At 38.5% G+C, this 23,316-nt stretch overlaps 2 protein-coding genes across 4 annotated transcripts in view; both read left to right on the forward strand.

Moving 5' to 3' along the window:
* thnsl2 (threonine synthase-like 2) overlaps nt 1-7,928 on the forward strand; it is a 74,198-nt gene extending 66,270 nt beyond the window's left edge. For both annotated transcript variants that reach the window (XM_061980648.1, XM_061980649.1), the window contains exon 9: nt 7,416-7,928. In XM_061980648.1, the coding sequence (XP_061836632.1) occupies nt 7,416-7,641 (226 nt within the window). In that variant the 3' untranslated portion in view covers nt 7,642-7,928. The remainder of the gene's footprint in view (nt 1-7,415) is intronic.
* A 6,286-nt stretch (nt 7,929-14,214) lies between these two features.
* LOC133619548 (ATP-dependent RNA helicase DQX1-like) overlaps nt 14,215-23,316 on the forward strand; it is a 54,604-nt gene continuing 45,502 nt past the window's right edge. For both annotated transcript variants that reach the window (XM_061980627.1, XM_061980628.1), the window contains exons 1-2: nt 14,215-14,510; nt 19,790-20,183. In XM_061980627.1, the coding sequence (XP_061836611.1) occupies nt 19,848-20,183 (336 nt within the window). In that variant the 5' untranslated portion in view covers nt 14,215-14,510; nt 19,790-19,847. The remainder of the gene's footprint in view (nt 14,511-19,789; nt 20,184-23,316) is intronic.

Consider the following 23,316-nt stretch of genomic DNA (forward strand, 5'->3'; position numbering starts at 1 on the left):
GCGGCGATGACCAAGAAGAACGCGGAGTTGGAATATAATTACAACATTTTATGTACATATTTATATACAGATTTGAACAATTAGTGATTCACTGAAATATATTTATTAATTGTGGTTCTTACAAAAAATATATCTTATAAAATATGAAAGCTAAAATGTCTCTTAAAGCTCTGCCCCTTTAATTAGTGAATACTAAATAATTTAACTTTAGCCTACTACTACAACCATATTATTTACCAGCAACATTAAGTGAAACAGAGGCAGAGGTGTCCTGCCACAGTCAGTCAACCTCCTCCTTCTCCTCCTCCTGCTGCTGCTGAACAGGTCGCACCTGTGGTCTGAACTGTAGGCCTACCTCCTCTCCAAGTCGAGCCCTTTTCGGCCGTTGAAAATATTTTTCTATACTCATCTGTGTGAAGGAGTGAACATCCAACATTAGAATTTATTACTAACGAGCAGAACCGCTCTATGTACAGTGCCGTCTAACCTTAAGCGGCAGCAGCTCAACACATGCAGGGTTCAACGTTAAGGTTTTTTTCTACTTGCCTGACTTCTCAAATCTACTTGCCCCAATATTTGTACTTGTCCTGCCTAGGTTTATTTCTGGCTGTGTAGTGCTCATGGCTTATATCTTAATAGAATCCTTCCCGTTGACTATTTACAACACTACACAGTATTTATTATTATTATTATTATTATTATTATCTATAATTGCATTTAAATGGCATTGCATACATGTAAAATTAAATGCTATTTCACATTATTTGACCAGTAGCAGTTACACTCATCTGAACAGGTCAGCCACCTGTTTAAAGCCCAATCACAGTTGAAATCTTGAAATGAACGGTCTTTAATGGCCAAAACATTAACCTGGACAACATTTTAACAGCTGGTTGGCTCAGATTTTATTATTTTCATTGCATTCACATGCTGCAGTGGACAGTGGACAATTTAGCTTCAGTCCATGTGTGTTTATTGACAACATGGTTATAACCTGGACACGTTAGCTCGTCGGTATTGTAACACGTGACTGTTACTACGAGCGTCTGCCCCGGGCCACGAGTCAAACAGCGGTGGTGTTAATGAAGCAGCGTCAGGCTGCTCACCGTCAGTGAAACGCTCGGTGAAATCACGGATTAACGTTAAATATATGACGAGCCGCGAGCGATGCAGCTATAACCTCTACCTATAACACCTGTAAAAATGAAGCAATGCTACCACGCTAGCAAGCGTTAGCTAGCCGGCTATGAGCCACCAAGCTGCTAACTGTCGCCAAAAGGCACCATTTAAGTTTTTTTCCCCATGGCATCCTGGATCAAGGCTTTCAGCAGCTTTTGGACGTTTGAGGTAGAAACGTAGGAAGCGCCATCATTATGAAAAGTAGCCGGCGAGTATTTTGATTCCGTCCGTCCCTCTTCTTCTTCTTCTTCTTCTGGCCCACCAGGTGAATTAAGTGCTATTGCATAGTGCATAGTAGGCTACCGCCACCTACTGCACCTGAGGTGTAACTACAAGCAACATTCACAGACAGTCCCATTGCTTTTATGAGCGGTCGACCGAGTCAAAAGCCGAAAAATCCATTTGTGGCAGACGTAATTCTTTCGTGGCGGGCCGCCACAAATAAATGAATGTGTGGGAAACACTGACATTAGCTGAGCTAAGAGATAGAGTGGTGGAAAGAGCAGCGTTGAGAAGACTGGTGCATGATATCATCCAAGGTCGAGATCGACAAGACGGAACCTAAGAACAAGAAGTTTTTTGTAACACAAAAGAATAATTGTATAATAATTGTATTGTATTATGTTGTATTGTCTTCTATCAGGGGTGTCACACTCGTTTTCGTCGAGGGCCACATCGCAGTTACTGCCAACCTTAGAGGGCCACTTGTAACAGCCAATATTGGCGAACATACAGTCGTGCTCATAAGTTTACATACCCTAGGTATTGTGGTGTGGCTGTTTCAAGATGCACAATAAGGAGGCATTTGAAGAAAAATGGGCTGCATGGTCGAGTAGCCAAAAAGTAAAATTTTGGTCTCATCACTCCAAATTACTTTGTTCCAGAAGTTTTGAGGCTTGTCTCTGTGCTTTTTAGCATAATGTAAGCGGGATACTTTGTGACATTTGCGCAGAAATGGCTTTCTTCTGGCGACTCGACCATGCAGAACATTGTTCTTCAAGTGCCTCCTTATTGTGCTTCTTGAAACAGCCACACCACAATTTTTCATAGAGTCCTGTATTTCAGCTGAAGTTATTTGTGGATTTTTCTTTGCATCTCGAACAATTTTCCTGGCAGTTGTGGCTGAAATCTTTGCTGGTCTACCTGAATCCCTCATTTTCCACTTCTTAATCAGCGTTTGAACACTGCTGGTTGGCATTCTCAATTCCTTGGATATCTTTTTATACCCCTTTCCTGTTTTATGCAGTTTAATTACCTTTTCTCGCAGATCCTTTGACAATTCTTTTGCCTTCCCCATGACTCAGAATCCAGAAACATCCGTGCAGCACCGGATGAAAGATGCAATGGTCTGTCAGAAGCCCAGAGACTCACTGACCTTTTATACACACACACTAATTACAAACAAACAGGTCACAGGTGAGGATAGGAACCTTGATTAGCCATTCAAACCTGTTTGTGTCAACTTTTGTGCACGTTATCAGATCAAAGTCACTGGGGTATGTAAACTTTTGATCAGGGTCATTTGGGTACTTTCTTTTGTCATTTTGATTTAAAAAGAGTAAACACAGTTGTTTGCCAATAAATAGCTTCACACAACCATTACGCATGAGTGGAAGAAAGGTTTGTGTGTTATCATAAATTCTCCCAGGGTATGTAAACTTATGAGCACAACTGTAAATGTATAATTGCTTGATTATTGCTTCATATCATTACACAATTGCATATGCATTTGGTTATCATGAATAACTTGCTTTGAAATAATAAGTCCAAGTGAAAAGCAGCTATTTAAATATTTATTTTGTAAAACCAAAAAATGGCCTAAATACCATGTTGCATGATCAGATCATATTAAAGTTTAGAAAATATGCAATTGCATGGAGTAATATTTTTTCTGTCAAAATTGAATGAACAAATAAATACATTTACCCAGAAAGATTATGTCACTTATATTGTGTTATTTATATATACAGTACATAAGTATTATTTCCATCCATCCTTTTTCTACCGCTTGTCCCTTTTGGGCATACTTGCCAACCTTGAGACCTCCGATTTCGGGAGGTGGGGGGAGGGGGTGGGCGTGGTCGGGGTGGGAGGGGGCGTGGCTAAAAGGGGAGGAGTATATTTACAGTTAGAATTCACCAAGTCAAGTATTTCATATATATATATATAATATATATATATATATATATATATCACAAATACTTGACGTTCAGTGAATTCTAGCTATATATATATACATATATATATATATATATATATATATATATATATATATATATATATATATACACGTGTATATATATATATATATATTTTATTATATGTATATATATATATACATATATATATATATTAATTTTATTATATATATATATATATATATATATATATATATATATATATATATATATATATATATATATATATATGTATATATATAAAATAAATACTTGAATTTCAGTGTTCATTTATTTTACACACATACCACTCATCTACTCATTGTTGAGTTAAGGGTTGAATTGTCCATCCTTGTTCTATTCTCTATCACTATTTTTCTAACCATGCTGAACTCTGATGATGCATTGATGTGTGGCACGCACAAAAGTGCTTTCATCAAATGCACTAGATGGCAGTATTGTCCTGTTTAAGAGTGTCACAACATTGTTGTTTACGGCAGACGAACTGCTTTACGGTATATAAAAACGTGCCTGCTGTTGTTGTGTGTTGTTGCCACGCTGGGAGGACGTTAATGAAACTGCCTAACAATGTACCCACATAAGAAACCAAGAACTCGCCCTCCATCATTCTACAGTTATAACGTGATTGGGCAGGTATGCTGGTTATATTGTGGGTTAGCGGACTCAGGTCCATGAGTCCGCCTGAATTTCGGGAGATTTTCGGGAGAAAATTTGTCCCGGGAGGTTTTCGGGAGAGGCGCTGAATTTCGGGAGTCTCCCGGAAAATCCGGGAGGGTTGGCAAGTATGCTTTTGGGGTTGCGGGGCGTGCTGGAGCCTATCTCAGCTGCATTCGGGCAGAAGGCGGGGTACACCCTGGACAAGTCGCCACCTCATCACAGGGCCAACACAGATAGACAGACAACATTCACACTCACGTTCACACACTAGGGCCAATTTAGTTTTGCCAATCAACCTATCCCCAGGTGCATGTCTTTGGAGGTGGGAGGAAGCCGGAGTACCCGAAGGGAACCCACGCAGTCACAGGGAGAACATGCAAACTACACACAGAAAGATCCCGAGCCCGGGATTGAACCCAGGACTACTCGGGACCTTCGTATTGTGAGGCACATGCACTAACCCCTGTTCCACCGTTCTGCCCATAAGTATTATTTATGTATTAAAATTTCAAAATCCAACCTAAACAAAATAAAGCATTTATTCTCTATCATTTTGCAATGCAACTCTGTCAGTGACAGGTGACAACAGGTGGTCACAACAGATAAAACAATGAAAACGTCTGCCGAGAAGGAGGAGAAGAAGGTGATCTGTGTCAACAATCCTTCTATCGAGCAAAACTGATTAATCACAGCCATAACCACACCAAAACTACATCAGCAACACAACGGTCTAGCAAAACTGGTCGCTTTCTGCCAATATCACACCAAAACAAACACACTATAGGGTGTGGTTGCACCAAAAGACACACACTCTGCCCAGACAGTGATGCGTTCATGGCCACAAAAACAGTTGGACAACTCCAACACCACACATAAACTGTAAGTGCCATGTCGTTGTACCGTGATGCGGTTCACACGCAGTCAGTCGATGTCATTAACGTGTTAAGCGTGCGTGTTGCTTTGTTGCAGGTTATCTTACAGCAGCAGAGTTCAATGCATGCTAAATAGTTTGGCAAAATGAAGGAGCACTGTACACCCACACTCCCCAACCACATTTGTGTTTATTCTAGTGTCATGTATTAAGAATGTTGATTTTTAGATATTAATCGTGAAATACTGTTCCTAGATTACATAAATGCTAATGAAAAAATCTGCAATGATATATTTTAAACTATTTGAAATGTGGACTCGTCAGACCAAAGAACATTTTTCCACTTTGCATCAGTCCATCTTAGATGAGCTCGGGCCCAGCGAAGCCGGCAGCGTTTCTGGGTGTTGTTGATAAATGGCTTTCGCTTTGCATATTTAAATAAATTAAATGATAAATGGGTTATACTTGTATGGCGCTTTTCTACCTTCAAGGTACTCAAAGAGCTTTGACACTATTTCCACATTCACCCATTCACACACACATTCACACAATGATGGCGGGAGCTGCCATGCAAGGCGCTAACCAGCAGCCATCAGGAGCAAGGGGTGAAGTGTCTTGCCCAAGGACACAACGGACGTGACTAGGATGGTAGAAGGTGGGGATTGAACCCCAGTAACCACTCTACCAACTTCGCCACGCCGTCCCAATTGAGTTTTAACTTGTACTTACAGATGTAGCGACAAACTGTAGTTACTAACAGTGTTTTTTTAAGTGTTCCTGAGCCCATGTGGTGATATCCTTTACACACTGATGTCGCTTTTTGATGCAGTACCGCCTGGGGGATCGAAGGTCACTGGCATTCAACGTTGGTTTTCAGCCATGCAATGATTTCTCCAGATTCTCTGAATTTTCTTATGATATTACAAACCCTGTTTCCATATGAGTTGAGAAATTGTGTTAGATGTAAATATAAACGGAATACAATGATTTGCAAATCATTTTCAACCCATATTCAGTTGAATATGCTACAAAGACAACATATTTGATGTTCAAACTAATAAACTTTTTTTTTTTTTTCAAATAATCATTAACTTTAGAATTTGATGCCAACAACACGTGACAAAGAAGTTGGGAAAGGCAATAAATACTGATAAAGTTGAGGAATGCTCATCAAACACTTATTTGGAACATCCCACAGGTGAACAGGCAAATTGGGAACAGGTGGGTGCCATGATTGGGTATAAAAGTAGATTCCATGAAATGCTCAGTCATTCACAAACAAGGATGGGGCAAGGGTCACCACTTTGTCAACAAATGCGTGAGCAAATTGTTCGACAGTTTAAGAAAAACCTTTCTCAACCAGCTATTGCAAGGAATTTAGGGATTTCACCATCTACGGTCCGTAATATCATCAAAGGGTTCAGAGAATCTGGAGAAATCACTGCACGTAAGTAGCTAAGCCTGTGACCTTTGATCCCTCAGGCTGTACTGCATCAACAAGCGACATCAGTGTGTAAAGGATATCACCACATGGGCTCAGGAACACTTCAGAAACCCACTGTCAGTAACTACAGTTGGTCGCTACATCTGTAAGTGCAAGTTAAAACTCTCCTATGCAAGGCGAAAACCGTTTATCAACAACACCCAGAAACGCCGTCGGCTTCGCTGGGCCTGAGCTCATCTAAGATGGACTGATACAAAGTGGAAAAGTGTTCTGTGGTCTGACAAGTCCACATTTCAAATTGTTTTTGGAAACTGTGGACGTCGTGTCCTCCGGACCAAAGAGGAAAAGAACCATCCGGATTCTTATAGGCGCAAAGTTGAAAAGCCAGCATCTTAATTATTATTTGCCAAAAAAAATAAAGTTTATGAGTTTGAACATCAAATATCTTGTCTTTGTAGTGCATTCAATTGAATATGGGTTGAAAAGGATTTGCAAATCATTGTATTCCGTTTATATTTACATCTAACACAATTTCCCAACTCATATGGAAACGGGGTTTGTAGATGGTAAAATCCCATTTGTTCACAAAGTGGTGACCCTCGCCCCATCCTTTGTGAATGACTGAGCATTTCATGGAAGCTGCTTTTAGACCCAATCATGGCACCCACCTGTTCCCAATTAGCCTGTTCACCTGTGGGATGTTCCAAATAAGTGTTTGATGTGCACTCTTCAACTTTCTCAGTCTTTTTTACCACGTGTGCCAGCTTTTTTGAAACATGTTGCAGGCATCAAATTCCAAATGCCTGCAATATAATATTTGCAAAAAATAACAAAGTTTTCCAGTTCGAACGTTAAGTGTCTTGTCTTTGCAGCCCATTCCATTGAATATAAGTTGAAAAGGATTTGCAAATCATGGTATTCTTTTTTTTATTTACGATTTACACAACGTGCCGACTTCACTGATTTTGGGGTTTGTATTTTTTCAAGCAAATCTTTATGAAGTCAAATGAAACGTTACCATGTTTAAAATATTTTTAAGGCCACAATAAATCCCCATCTGTTTCAGGTGTTACATCGCCACAGCATCCCCAGCCAAGTTTCAGGCAGCTGTACAGAGAGCTGGGTTGACCTTTGACCTACCTGAGGCTATCACAGCTTTGGACAAGTTAACCTCGCGATACCAAAACCTGGAACGCAGCTTGAACTGGAGCAAAGACTGGGAGCAGAAACTGAGAGAGACAATACAGTCCGTGAGGTCAGCCCGAGAAAACGGACTGACTTATTACAACTGATGTGATTGTAGCGGTGTCCAAACTAGTGATGCGAAATCCATTGTTTTTTGTTAATTAGTGCTCTATCAAATAACACATGTCATTATTAATTCATTTCATTTTTACAATATGACATTGAAAATAATAATAATAAATCAAATATGGTCACACTTGGACACCCCCGTTGTACGGGATAAACAGGACTTTAGTTAAGGTAGCTAGCTACCCTCAGTTGCATCCATTGTTTTAAAACTATGTTGAACTGTATCATCCTTATTTAAATAAAAGGATATCCTATTCGCTCGCTACCTTGAATACATTTTCGTTTTTGAACAATAATGCCAACCACCACAAAATAATTGAATATCGTTAATGTCAAAATAGAACTTCTTGAAAGTCATAAGCCATAGTAATGTCATGAATGTCAACCAAAACTTATACGAAAAAATTTGAATAATGACTAAAAAATAAAGTTGCATTAATACATTCATTAAATTTACTTTGTGACTCATTACAATGCATTAATTTATTGACTTTTCCTCCCAGACCAACAGCACTCATGCAAATGAAGCAAACAGAAGTGGTAACAGTAGAAAAGAGCATCATACAAGAATACAAATAGACGGAGTAGACATCGAAAGGGTAAAAGAAACCAGATTTTTGGGAGTATTAATAGATGATCCAATGAACTGGAAATCTCATATACAAAACATACAACATAAGGTGGCAAAAAATATTTCAGTAATGAATAAAGCAAAATACGTCCTGTGCCAAAAATCACTTCATATTCTCTACTGCTCGCTAGTGTTACCATATCTGAGTTATTGTGCAGAAATATAGGGAAATAACTACAAATGTGCACTACATTCGCTAACCGTGTTACAAAAAAGATCAGTTACAATAATACATAATGTTGGATATAGAGAACATACAAACACTTTATTTATTGAGTCAAAAATATTAAAGTTCGGTGATTTGGTAAAATTGCAAACAGCTAAAATGATGTACAAAGCAAACTATAACCTGCTATCAAAGAATGTACAACAATTCTTCTCAACTAAAGAGGAGAAATATAACCTTAGAGGAAAAAAATAATTTAAAACATTTATATGCACGTACAACACTTAGAACTTTTAGCATATCAGTATGTGGAATTAAATTATGGAATCGATTAAGTAAAGAAGTTAAAAATTGTACTCATATGATCCAGTTTCAGAGGTTGTTCAAAATAATAGTGCTTACAAAGTACAAAGAAGAAGAATTATGAGAAATATTTCCAACCTTATTGGAAATAAGATATTTTTCATTTCAGTATGTTAATGACTGAATTAATTAATTACATATTACAAAACTGTTGTGTATACTAATTCATAGATGTTATTTTATTATATAAAAAGGTGAGTAAATGATTCCATATATTTGTAAACGCTCTGAAGTGGAAAAGGGGTAGGATTAAATAAACTTTGCTTCTTCCTACTCCTTTTCGGGCATGATGTAAAATGAAATGATATGAAATTGTGTGATGTATTATGCTGTAAGTGTGTTCATGTTCGAAATAAACTAAAGAAAGAAAGAAGTGAGGCAGGAGAGAAAAAACTAAATGATGTACTTTGTGGTAGTGACTACATGTATTGTCATAATAGTGTAGTACCATTTGTGTGTATAGGGGAGCTGCAACCTCAAGGTTTGTGGCCCGTCTCACTTGAACCTGTGCGAGGCACTATTCAAAGTACTGTACACGAACATAGGACTGATTTAGGATTGTAATTGGCTTTCTGAACTGACAAACTGGATGAAAAATCCTTCACAAATCCAACCTGTTAGAAACACTAACCTTGCCCTGTCAGCAAGAACTGCAAAATGATGAAAATAAAAAGGCAGTCTTGGAACATACACAAAAATACATTTTTACAAGGGATGTCCGATAATGGCTTTTTGCCGATATTCCGATATTGTCCAACTCTTTAATTACCGATACCGATACCAACCGATCTATACAGTCGTGGAATTAACACATTATTATGCCTAATTTGGACAACCAGGTATGGTGAAGATAAGGTACTTTTTAAAAAAATATATAAAATAAAATAAGATAAATAAATTAAAAACATTTTCTTGAATAAAAAAGAAAGTAAAACAATATAAAAACAGTTACATTGAAACTAGTAATTAATGAAAATGAGTAAAATTAACTGTTAAAGGTTAGTACTATTGGACCAGCAGCACGCACAATCATGTGTGCTTACGGACTGTATCCCTTGCAGACTGTATTGATCTATATTGATATATAATGTAGGAACCAGAATATTAATAACAGAAAGAAACAACCCTTTTGTGTGAATGAGTGTAAATGGGGGAGGAAAGTTTTTTGGGTTGGTGCACTAATTGTAAGTGTATCTTGTGTTTTTTATGTTGATTTAATAAAAAAAACCAAAAAAAAAACGATACCGATAATTAAAAAAAACCCGATACCGATAATTTCCGATATTACATTTTAACGCATTTATCAGACATCTCTAATTTTTACAATACATACAGTTATACAAGTATTATTTTGTAAATATATGATTCAATATATCATAAAAAGTAAACGGATCATTTCAATACATTTTTTTGTAAATTAATTATTTTTAATAAATTACAGTATTTTTTTTCTTATTGAATATCTTTAATAATCATTCATTTTATTTCTGAATTATTATCACTATGCATTAAACATTTGTATACTATATGCAACATTTGTAAAAATGTTTATCTGCATTTATACATGTGATAAAATATGCAATGATATACATTTAAGAAAATGTTTTAATTTAATTGAAAATGTAAATATTTATAAATGTACTTGTATGGCGGTTTTCTACCTTCAAGGTATTCAAAGCACTTAAGACACTATTTCCACATTCACACATTCACTCACATTCACACACTGATGGCGGGAGCTGCCATGCAAGGCCCTAACCACGAGCCATCAGGAGCAAGGGTGAAGTGTCTTGCCCTAGGACACAACGGACGTGACTCGGATGGTGTAAGCTGGGATCGAACCTGCAGCCCTCAGGTTGCTGGCACGGCCGCTCTACCACCCAAGCCATACAGTACAATGAATTAAACATTAAAAAATGTATGAAAGAAAGTTGTATAATAATATACACTTTTTATTTTGACCAGTGTAGTATCATGCATGTTATATGACATACAATAATATATACAGTACAGGCCAAAAGTTTGGACACACTTCCTTATTCAATGCGTTTTCTTTATTTTCATGACTATTTACATTGTAGATTGTCACTGAAGGCATCAAAACTATGAAGGAACACATGTGAAGTTATGTACTTAACAAAAAAAGGTAAAATAACTGAAAACATGTTTTATATTCTGGTTTCTTCAAAATAGCCACCCTCTGCTCTGATTACTGCTTTGCACACTCTTGGCATTCTCTCGATGAGTTTCAAGCACACCTGTGAAGTGAAAACCCTTTTAGGTGACTACCTCTTGAAGCTCATCGAGAGAATGCCAAGAGTGTGCGAAAAAGTAATCAAGAGGGTGGCTATTTTGAAGAACTAGAATATAAAACATGTTTTCAGTTATTGCACCTTTTTTGTTAAGTACATAACTCATGTGGTTATTCATAGTTTTGATGCCTTCAGTGTAGGGCTGGGCGATATATCGATATACTCGATATATCGCGGGTTTGTCTCTGTGCGATATAGAAAATGACTATATCGTGATATTCGAGTATACGTTCTCACGCAGTTGCTTTTAGCTGCGGGCTTTACACTGCAGGCTTTCCTCACTCTTTCTTGTCTCTCCTTCTCACAGAGACATAAAACAAGCGCGCATTCTTACATACGTCACATACTGTAGCGGAATGGGTAACATTAGCTGTATATATTTATATATACAGCTATATACTGTGTATATATATATATATATATATATATATATATATATATATATATATATATATATATATTAATGCAGTATGAACAAGAATGTATTCATGTAGACACATAGAATCATCATACTGGTGTGATTATATGCATCAAGTGTTAATTCAAGGCTAAGGCAAAATATTGAGATATATATATTGTATCGTGACATGGCCTAAAAATATTGAGATACTAATTAAAGGCCATACCGCCCAGTGACAATCTACAATGTAAATAGTCATTACAGTATTTTTATTGAATATTTGTGATAATATCCCACGCGGGCAGACCTGTGGGAGAGGGGGAATGGATCGACTGGTTCTCGATGGACGGTGGATTCCGGAGCTGGATCGATAACTTACACATCTGTGAAGGCACCAATTATGCTGAAAGGTACATACAGGTTTTGGAGGAACATATGTTGCCATCCAAGCAATGTCTTTTTCATGGACGCCCCTGCTTATTTCAGCAAGACAATGCCAAGTCACATTCTGCACGTGTTGCAACAGCGTGGCTTCGCAGTAAAAGAGTGCGGGTACTAGACTGGCCTGCCTGAAGTCCAGACCTGTCTCCCATTGAAAATGTGTGGCACATTATGAAGCCTAAAATACGACAACGGAGACCCCGGACTGTTGAACAATTTCAGCTGAACAACAAGCAAAAATGGGAAATAATTACACCTGAAAAGCTTCAAAAATTGGTCTTCTCAGTTCCCTAACGTTTACTGAGTGTTGTTAAAAGGAAAGGCCACGTAACACAGTGGTAAAAATGCCCCTGTGCCAACTTTTTTGCAATGTGTTGCTGCCATTAAATTCTAAGTTAATGATTATTTGCAAAAAAAAAAAGTAGTTTCTCAGTTCGAACATTAAATAACTTATTTATGTATAGTTAAGATATAACACAATAAAAAGTGGCAGGATAATTGGAATAAGGAAACAAAAGGTTGGGAGTATTACAAAGAATAGGAGGGAATATAAATAGGAAGGAAGAAGACATTATTACTATGAGGTTAGGACAAACATATCTAAATGGTTCGTTTTACTATTTAGATATGTATGTAGAATAAATATGTGGGTTGAATATAAGAATGTAGAGCATGGGTGTCAAACTCTGGCCCGTGGGCCAAATTTGGCTCGCCGTGTTATTTTACTTGGCCCTTGAGGCGATATCAAATTAACACTAGAGCTGGCCCGCCGATAATATACAGCGGCGGTGCCGCGGTAACACCGCATTCACCGCTAATTCTCATACTTGCCAACCCTCCCGGGAGACTCCCAATTTAACTGCCCCTCCCAATAATAGTCACATCTGCTTTTCATCCAGTCCAACGAGTGCTGGCCCCGTCACATTATATGTGCGGCTTCTGCACGCACACAAGTGAATGCAATTCATACTTGATCAATAGCGATACAGGTTACACTGAGGGTGCCCGTATAAACAACTTTTGCACTGTTAGAAATATACGCCACACTGTGAATCCACACCAAACAAGAATGACAAACACATTTCGGAAGAACATCCACATCGTAACAAAACATAAACACAACAGAACAAATACCCAGAACCCTTTGCAGCACTAACTCTTCCGGGACGCTACAAGGTGTGTGTGTGTGTGGGGGGGGGGGAGGGGGTTGGTGGTAGCGGGGGTGTATATTGTAGCGTCCCGGAAGAGTTAGTGCTGCATAGGGTTCTGGGTATTTGTTCTGTTGTGTTTATGTTGTGTTACGGTGCGGATGTTCTCCCAAAAGGTGTTTGTCATTCTTGTTTGGTGTGGGTTCACACAGTGTGGCGTATATTTCTAACAATGTAAAAGTTGTTTATACGGGCACCCTCAGTGTAACCTGTATCGCTGTTGATTAAGTATGCCTTGCATTCACATGTTTGTGCATACAGACTCTGCACATATTTTGTGATCTGGCCGGCACGTTGTTAGAATGGATGAAAGCAGACGTGACGACAGCCCGTAGTCGACGTTAAAGGCAGTGCCTTTAAGGCACGCCCCCAAGACTGTGGTCCCGGCGGACTACGAGATAAAATGACTGATGAACACCTTCGTTCGATAATGAAGGTTGCCTCAGCTCAAAGCCTGAGCCCCGACATTAATGAACTAGCATCCAAGAAAAGATGGCAGGTATCTGGTTTAGGCCTATCAGATTAGATCAGTGTGTTGCAAACTGAGCAGTTTAAAGTCCAGAATGGTTGGTTTATTCATTGTTATTTTATTTTCAAATTTATTAGCCTGTGGAAAAGTTAATGTTGATATTTACCTCAGAAGGCTGCAAATAGAAAAGAGGCATTCAAGTTTTATTTAAATTGTATTTTGATATGCCATTGATATTTTTTAATTATTATTATTATCTTAAACTCGATTTTGCATGTCACTATAAAGCTATATAAGCTTTGCTTGTTCAATTATCAATGCAAAATTTATTTGGGTCCCTATTAAAAGGTTAATTTGTTCAACCTTGCCCCGCGGCTTTGTTCAGTTTTAAATTTTGTCCCACTCTGTATTTGAGTTTGACACCCCTGATATAGAGGGTTCCATCTCGGTCCACACTCCATATCAGAAGGTGGCGGTAAGGTTGCTATCCCGCCATTAAAACAGAAAAGAAGAAGAAGAAAAATAACAAAGTCCGTCTTGCTTTTTCCGAGGACTCGTGAATGCAACCCAGGATTTGACACCATTGACAGCCAACATGGCGCTCGCAATGTCGATCCAACCAGTCAACATTTAACCGCTTTGCTGTCGCTGCTTTATTGTCAGCTGTCAGGAAAGAACCGAGCTTGGGAAAGATTAATAGGAAGGTGACTGTGAAGAGCTGTCGGCCTTTTTCACCTTACTTAGCCTTTTCTCTGGCTGCTGTGGCTAGGCGAGAGAGTGGCCAATTGTTCAAAAACAAGTGACTGCGTTGGAGCGCGCATGGACGCAGTTTGGACTCCCATACCTCAAGCGATATGGTAAACATGCCTTTTATTTTAACTAAATGTTGTTTAAAATGTGACCCATAAGGACATTTTGCTCTCGGGGTGTAGCAGTTAACGAATAGGCAGTCATTAGTTTTTAGGACAAAGGCCAGAGACGTTTATATTTTGGTATTTTTCCTTTCGATACAATTAAGTTGGCCACAGCTGTTCGAATTCAAATGAACTAATGCGGATTTTCCTTACGTGAAGATTTTCTCCTAAAGTAGATTGTGAAGTAGTTGTTAAAGAGAAAGGTTAAATGAGTTTACAAGCTGATCATGTTTAAAAAAACAACAACAATTTTTTTATTGTGTCAACTGAACTGCACACTGATTATCGCCCAGTATTGTTTGCTCGTATAAATGATGACGTCACCACTTCGGACTTCCTTGCTTGGCCTTTATTGTTGTAGTAACTAGGGGTGGACTATACTGCAAATATCGGTGTCGATCCGATACCAAATGCAAAGAAGAGACAGTATTGTTGATAGCAATACTGATTGCGTTCTAAGAACGTTGAATGAATGTATCTTTAATTTGTTTGTCACGATTATTTTCAGAATAAAACACAGGACAAAAAACTAGGTCCTTTTTAAAAAATAATAATAAAATTAACATAAATAAATTAAAAACATTTTCTTGAATAAAAAAGAAAGTAAAACAATATAAAAACAGTTACATAGAAACTAGTAATTAATGAAAATGAGTAAAATGAACTGTTAAAAGTTAGTACTATTAGTGGACCAGAAGCACGCACAATCATGTGTGCTTACGGACTGTATCCCTGCAGACTGTATTGATATATAATGTAGGAACCAGAATATTAATAACAGAAAGAAACAACCCTTTTGTGTGAATGGGGGAGGAAGGTTTTTTGGGTTGGTGCTCTAATTGTAAGTGTATCTTGTGTTTTGTATGTTGATTTATAAACAAAATTAAAAAAAAAATAAATAATAAAAACCGATACCAATAATAAAAAACCTGATACCGATAATTTCCGGTATTACATTTTTTAAAAGCATTTATCGGCCGATAATATCGGCAGGCCGATATTATCGGACATCTCTACAAAAAATGATTTAGGTAAAACAATATAGTTGTGTTTTTATCAAACTTGTTTGTGAACAATTTAACAATATCCATGATATAATACAATTATTTCTTTGTACTTGACTTTATTTTGGTCAAACAATTTCTTCTTTGTTTTATTTATTTTATTTTTTTAATGGTTTTCTACACTGGAAGGAAGGAGTCAGATTTACTGGCAGGAAGACGTGTCAATAATGAGACTACAGTGCTGCTTGAAGGATAGGGTAGACTTTATTTACCCCACAATGGGGAAATTATGTGGTTGCGGTGAAGATACAAAAAGTCCACAAAAAATGAGGTTAAAAAAAACAAATGAAAACAATAGGGAAACATCTTAGAACACAAAGGACATAAGACATTAAGAGCACAGAGCTGATGCAACCAGCTGCCACTTGAGCGGCGTTATTTCTACATACAGCTACACACAACAACAAAAAACAAAAACATGAGCAATGAATAATACATGTTGCACACATACGATGGCACCATATAGACAAACAACAAAGCAAAACAAAAACACCCTTTCAACACCCACATACACCGTGGTGACCTCCGCACCTCGGTTTCCATTAGTAATTTGTTCTTAAAAAGGTCCGAGAGACTGAATCGTATGAAAACTGAAGCACTTTTTCGGTAACACTTTAGTATGGGGAACATATTCACCATTAATTAGTTGCTTATTAAAGTAACAAAGACTTGATTTAGAGTTATTTGGACACTAGGGGTACATATAAGGGTTAGGGTTACGGTTACTAATAAGCAATACTTCTGAGGTCATTGAGGGAAGACTCTTAGTTAATGGCTTACTGGTTGTATAATAAGGCCATGCAGAATAAGGCATTAATAAGTACTTAATAATGACTAATTAAGAGCCAATATGTTACTAATTTGCATGTTAATACGCAACTAATTAATGGTGAAAATGTGTTCCCCCTACTAAAGTGTTACCACATTTTCTTATTAGAAATAATGTATATCTAATGAATCAGTTTCTTTTTAACAAATATCCATTCACTTTAGGAAATTGTGGTCTCTAATTGCAGTAGTCTAAATATTCACAAGTCCGATCAAATTTTACCACTGGGTTGCAAGTAGTTGGGATGCGAACCAGGTTTAGTTTAGTATTACAGTGAGAGCCAAAGGTTTAAGTGATGTGGGAACATGACAGCTGTCACTAAAGAATTTGATTCTATAGGGGTTTAATGGCTACATTGCGGTTTAGTACAGTAAGAGAACCAAATGCTGATAAAAACAACACACGGCTTTCTTTTTTCTGTGCTTTCTAAATAGTGAACAATTGCCAGCATGAGGTGGCTAACATAGCAGTTAATGAACAGACAACCAAATTACTGTGTATACAGCTGAATCACTATGTACTACATGTATCAGAATCAATGTCTTGTTGACTTACTCGATGGACAGTTTTCTGTCTGGTCCAGCTGGGCTGGTGCGTCTTTTATAGTTGATTTTGGTTAGGTGAAAAAAAGGTTTCTACCACTGCAGGTGCAGGGTTTGTTGTCATAAACAATTATTTATTTGTTTTGATGCAGTCTCTTGGAGTAGTGCCCTCACCAGATTTCCATTGATGTAACACTGTGTGCCACTCAGTGCAGCGGCACTCGATTTCTGTCGGCATGCCTTGACAAGCTTCAGATTTGCGGCACCAAGTCATGCCGGTACGGACTCTCTCGGCTCCCTGTCTGCTCTGGCGTTTAACCCTCTTCCTCACCAAAGTACGCCATTATCATCTCTCACAGAGTCTGCCATGATTAGTGATGCTATTGTTGTTGACGGAAGTAGCGTTCATACCTTTAATTAATGGTATTTAAAATCAGAATCAGAATAGTCTTAGAGACGGCGTGGCGCGGTTGGGAGAGTGGCCGAGCCAGAAGCCTGAGGGTTCTTGGTTAAATCCCCAGCTTCTACCAACCTAGTCACGTCCGTTGTGTCCTTGAGCAAGACACTTCACCCTTGCTCCTCATGGGTCGTGGTTAGGGCCTTGCATGGCAGCTCCCGCCATCAGTGTGTGAATGTGTGTGTGAATGGGTGAATGTGGGAAATAGTGTCAAAGCGCTTTGAGTACCTTGAAGGTAGAAAAACGCTATACGGGGCAGTATAGCTCTGTTGGTAGAGTGGCCGTGCCAGCAACTTGAGGGTTCCAGGATCGATCCCCGCTTCCGCCATCCTAGTCACTGTCGTTGTGTCCTTGGGCAAAACACTTTACCCACCTGCTCCCAGTGCCACCCACACTGGTTTAAATGTAACTTAGATATTGGGTTTCACTATGTAAAAGCACTTTGTCACTAGAGAAAAGCGCTATATAAATATAATTCACTTCACTTCACTTCCCTGTAAATAACCCATTTACCATTTACCATTTTATTGCCATTGTTTGAGAACAGGTTCACAAACTAGGATTTTTTCTTGGTACAATCGTGCAACATAAAACACATATAACATATAGGTAATAGGTAATAAATAATAAAAATGAGCTGTAATAAATAATACAAATTAGCTGTAACTGAGCTATCAATAACAAGATCTGAAGAATTCCTAGTTTGTGAACCCGTTCTCAAACAATGGCAATAAAACTATTCTGATTCTGATTCTGATTTAAATTACCATTAATTATAGGTATGAACGCTATTTCCTATAATTAATGGTAATTAAAATCAGATTAAATGACCAAATTTATCTAGGTATTACATGTTATCATGAATGTGCCTGTACATACTTACTAGAGATGTCCGATAATATCGGACTGCCGATATTATCGGCCGATAAATGCTTTAAAATGTAATATCGGAAATTATCGGTATCGGTTTCAAAAAGTAAAATTTATGACTTTTTAAAAATGCCGCTGTACGGAGTGGTACACGGACGTAGGGAGAAGTACAGAGCGCCAATAAACTTTAAAGGCACTGCCTTTGCGTGCCAGTCCAATCACATAATATCTATGGCTTTTCACACACACAAGTGAATGCAAAGCATACTTGGTCAATAGCCATACAGGTCACACTGAGGGTGGCCGTATAAACAACTTTAACACTGTTACAAATATGCACCACACTGTGAACCCACACCAAACAAGAATGACAAACACATTTCGGTAGAACATCCACACCATAACACAACATAAACACAACAGAACAAATACCCAGAACCCCTTGCAGCACTAACTCCTCAAAGACGCTACAATATACACGCCCTGCTACCCCCTACTCCCCCCCACCTCAACCTCCTCATGCTCTCTCAGGGAGCGCATGTCCCAAATTCCAAGCTGCTGTTTTGAGGCATGTTAAAAAAAAAAAAAGCACTTTGTGACTTCAATAATAAATATGGCAGTGCCATGTTGGCATTTTTTTCCATAACTTGAGTTGATTTATTTTGGAAAACCTTGTTACATTGTTTAATACATCCAGCGGAGTATCACAACAAAATTAGGTATAATAATGTGTTAATTCCACGACTGTATATATCGATATCGGTTGATATCGGAATCGGTAGATAAGAGTCGGACAATATCGGAATATCGGATATCGGCAAAAAAGCCATTATCGGACATCTCTAATACTTACAGTATGTGTATAAACCGTCTTTGGAAGTTTTTTAGAGGACTTTATAAGTAAACTTGGTCAATCCCAAAACACCTGTAATGTTAGCTGCTTCTTGCTCGCAATTTCTTACTATTTAGAACGCACAGAAAAGGGAAAGACGTGTTCTTCTGTCATAAGTATCGCTAAAGATGGTCAAAACAAAAAGGGAAGTTCCTCTTTTAGAAATATTTATTTGCCTTTTTATTAGCCTATTGTATTACAAATGACATGACATCACACTACCACTATATTAAGATAATATTGAGAACAATATTGTTTGTTTTTATAAACATGAAGGCTCTGTGCCAATGCTGTTTTTTAATTTAAAATGTAAAATAGTTGACTATTGTTGTTGTTTATGAGCATATTTAAAAGCACAGATGGCAAAGCAGCTTTCTTTAAACAACTTTGTTTAATATTCTCTAAAGGTTTTGCTATTACAGCCTCAAATAGAGAAACATAATCATGTGGTCCTTGATGTTCAAGGACAACACGGCCAATCGGCAACTAACTTGACTGACTTAAGCAGTAATCCTGTCAGCCGTTGACATGTCATTGTTTTTTGTTTTTTTCCCGCATTATTTTGCAGGTAAAGTAAAATCCTCTGTGAAGCACCCTCTCACTGGTCCAATCCTCATTTGGTGCTGATGTCATCAACACCAGCCAAGCCCTGCGGCACCCTGCTCTGTCCTGAGTCTGGACTTTCAGCCGCAATGGACTCTCTGTCCATGTCTTCCCTTTTATCTGGGGAGTTGGACAAGGACGGGGTCCAAGGAAGTGAAGGAGGGGAAGACGAGGACGATCTGGGAGACCTAGAAGTGAACCCTTATGATGGCCTGCCTTTTTCTTCACGCTACAACGTCCTTCTACAGGAGAGGCAAAGGCTTCCTATATGGACACTCAGGCAAAATCTGCTGGAGCACCTGGAGAACCACAACATGGTGTTGGTCAGCACACGTAGTGGAGATGGAAAAAGCACCCAGGTATATATATTAAATCAATATATCAATTCTATAAACAGGAGATAAATAGAATTGTAATAATATGGAGTTAAACTGTATACCGTATTTTTCGGAGTATAAGTCGCACCTGCCAAAATTGCATAATAAAGAAGGAAAAAAACATATATAAATCGCACTGGAGCCCAGCCAAATTATGAAAAAAAAAACTGCGATTTATAGTCCGAAAAATACGATACTCACACTGTAATTAATAATCTCATCCTCTCACCACCCCTTTGTTGTAAGAATTTTGCTGTTAGTAGGTCATTTATTGGATCACAATTATTTATTTTACACCACTTGTGCAACAATGGCTCACGCCTGTTTACCACTGATACTGTAAACCTAAGCTCACAGATACAATAGGGATGTGGGAAAAAAAAAGTAAAACAACGCATCATTTTATGTTGTTTTGTAGTCCCAACACATTCCCAAAAAATTATTAGAACGAGAGGTGCACGATACTTATCGGGCCGATATGAGGAACTATAGCTGGGGAAAAAAACCCGCTTTATTAAGGCAAGATTACCCGTAGTGTGCCGTAGGTGTGTTATTGTGAGCAAATCAAGCACTGCTTTATCCCTACATGTCGTAAACTCTCTGAGCTCATTGTAAACAAACATGGTTTCAGTCGTGTGGGACTTCACCGTTTCAGAGGAAGATTTTTTGCGTGCTGTTCACACCAAATATTCTGCAAAGGAGGGAGAACACATCACACTTTAAAGGGGAACTGCACTTTTTGGGGAATTTTGTTGTTCACAATCATTATCAAAGACATGACGACTATTTTTTTTATTTTTATGCATTCTAAATATTAAATAAACGTCCGCTTACACCAGAGCCAATGGGAGCTCTACTATTCCGCCCATAAAATCAGATAAATAACCATTCAAAAAGTGCCAGTAATACTCCATTTACATTTCATGATTTGAATATTAACCAAGTAGTGATATTGTTATTATAAGCCCTAACACAGACAAACTATTTGGTGACTTCCTGTGTGCCGATGTTTACATCATCGAGTGGTCTGCTGCTTTCTCGCTTCCCTGCTCTCTGTAAGTATGTTGTGGATCATAAATCCACATTGGGGCGGTATGGCGTAGTGGGTAGAGCAACCGTGCCAGAAACCTGAGGGTTGCAGGTTCGCTCCCTGCCTCTTACCATCAAAAAATTGCTGCCGTTGTGTCCTTGGGCGGGACACTTCACCCTTTGCCCCCGGTGCCACTCACACCGGTGAATTGAATGATGAATGATAGGTGGTGGTCGGAGGGGCCGTTGGCGCAAATTGCAGCCACGCTTCCGTCAGTCTACCCCAGGGCAGCTGTGGCTATGAAAGTAGCTGACCACCACCAGGTGTGAATGATTGATGGCTTCTACATGTAAAGCGACTTTGGGTACTTAGAAAAGCGCTATATAAATCCCAGTTATTATTATTATTATTATAAATCATACATCTCACTTGGACAGAAGTTGGCTGGTGATATAATCCGACAAGTTGGGACACTTTGATCGCCGCTTATGACCTGTAACTGGCGAGAACGACACGAAAACCACTTGTTGACCTAAAATTAGCGATTATACATTTTCACTATGACGTCACTTTCGTCACTTGATTGACATTCACGGCACCCGAGGATATTGTGAGATGACGCTGGCTGCTGCAAGCTCATTATTAAGAAAAAAATAACCGTCAGGAAGGCGAGAACCACTTATTTCACCCCAGTTGCCCACTGCTCCCCTCACCTCCCAGGGGGTGGGTGGACAAGGGGATGGGTCAAATGCAGAGGACAAATTTGACCACATTGTAAACAATGTGGTGTGTGTGACAATCATTGATACTTTAACTTTAACTTTTAACTGGATTTTTGGGTGCAATAAAAAACACATGTTTAATCATGAGTTTTATCATAAATGTCATGTTAAAATTAAGCCAGTAATGACATTGATCGTGTTGTCCTTTATTTTGAAAAGTATTGAAATACATAACGATATACATTTTGGTACCAAAATGTTGGTGTCCGTACAACTCCAGGTGGGACGTATGTGCAAACATAACAATGTAGTCGCTTACGTGCCCAAACGTAAACTATGCAGTGACGTAGCAAGTGGTATCCCAATTCTTAGTGAAGATTAAAAAGCTCTCTTCCTTTTTTGCTTCTTTTCGAGGGTATAGTGGTAATGGGTGAGGGCTAATGGTAGTGAGTGAGGCGGTGTATTAAGATTGGGCCTTCCTGTTGTAATGTTTGCTGCAAATATAAAAATAAAGTAGTTGTTCTGCAAGGCAAAACTGTCATCTTTTCCATGAGTCAAGTCCAGTCAGCTGCCCGCCTGTGGGTCGCAAATCTCAAGACGTTCCGCATTGTTGTCATTCAGCAGCCGTTATGTATCGTGAATGGGCAGGACCGATTTGATTTGCTGCTGCTCCTATGGAAGGACAGAATAAACTGTTTGTGGTTCCATTTACTACATTACAACTCCACTTCTCACGTGGTCATGCGCGGATTCGCGAGATCTCATAAAAGTCTTTGCTGCACAGTGTAGCCGCAACTGTGCATCACATGACTGGGGAAATTGGCGGACGGCGGATTGCAGAGACGTTCAGTGACTGCGCTGTTAAGCAGCCATTAAACGGGAACATTATCACAATTTCAGAAGGGTTAAAACCATTAAAAATCAGTTCCCAGTGGCTTACCGGTATTTTATTTTTCGAAGTTTTTTTCAAAATTTTACCCATCACGCAATATCCCTAAAAAAAGCTTCAAAGTGCCTGATTTTAACCATCGTTATATACACCCGTCCATTTTCCTGTGACGTCACACAGTGATGCCAATAAAAACAAACAGCAAGGTATAGCGACATTAGCTCGGATTCAGACTCGGATTTGAGCGGCTTAACACTGTCTGATAAGATAATTACTAACAACTATGAACTAGGTTTACAGCATATGAAATACATTTGGCAACAACATGCACTTTGAGAGTGCAGACAGCCCATTTCAGGCGCGCTAAGAACATATATTTTTCCACGATTTCAGCACTCAGGTTAACCATACCTAAATAGACACAAAATACTGCATTACACGAGACTACCCGAATGTACTCGAATGATTAAAAAA

Source organism: Nerophis lumbriciformis, linkage group LG20 (genome assembly GCF_033978685.3).
Source record: "Nerophis lumbriciformis linkage group LG20, RoL_Nlum_v2.1, whole genome shotgun sequence".
NCBI lineage: Eukaryota > Metazoa > Chordata > Actinopteri > Syngnathiformes > Syngnathidae > Nerophis > Nerophis lumbriciformis.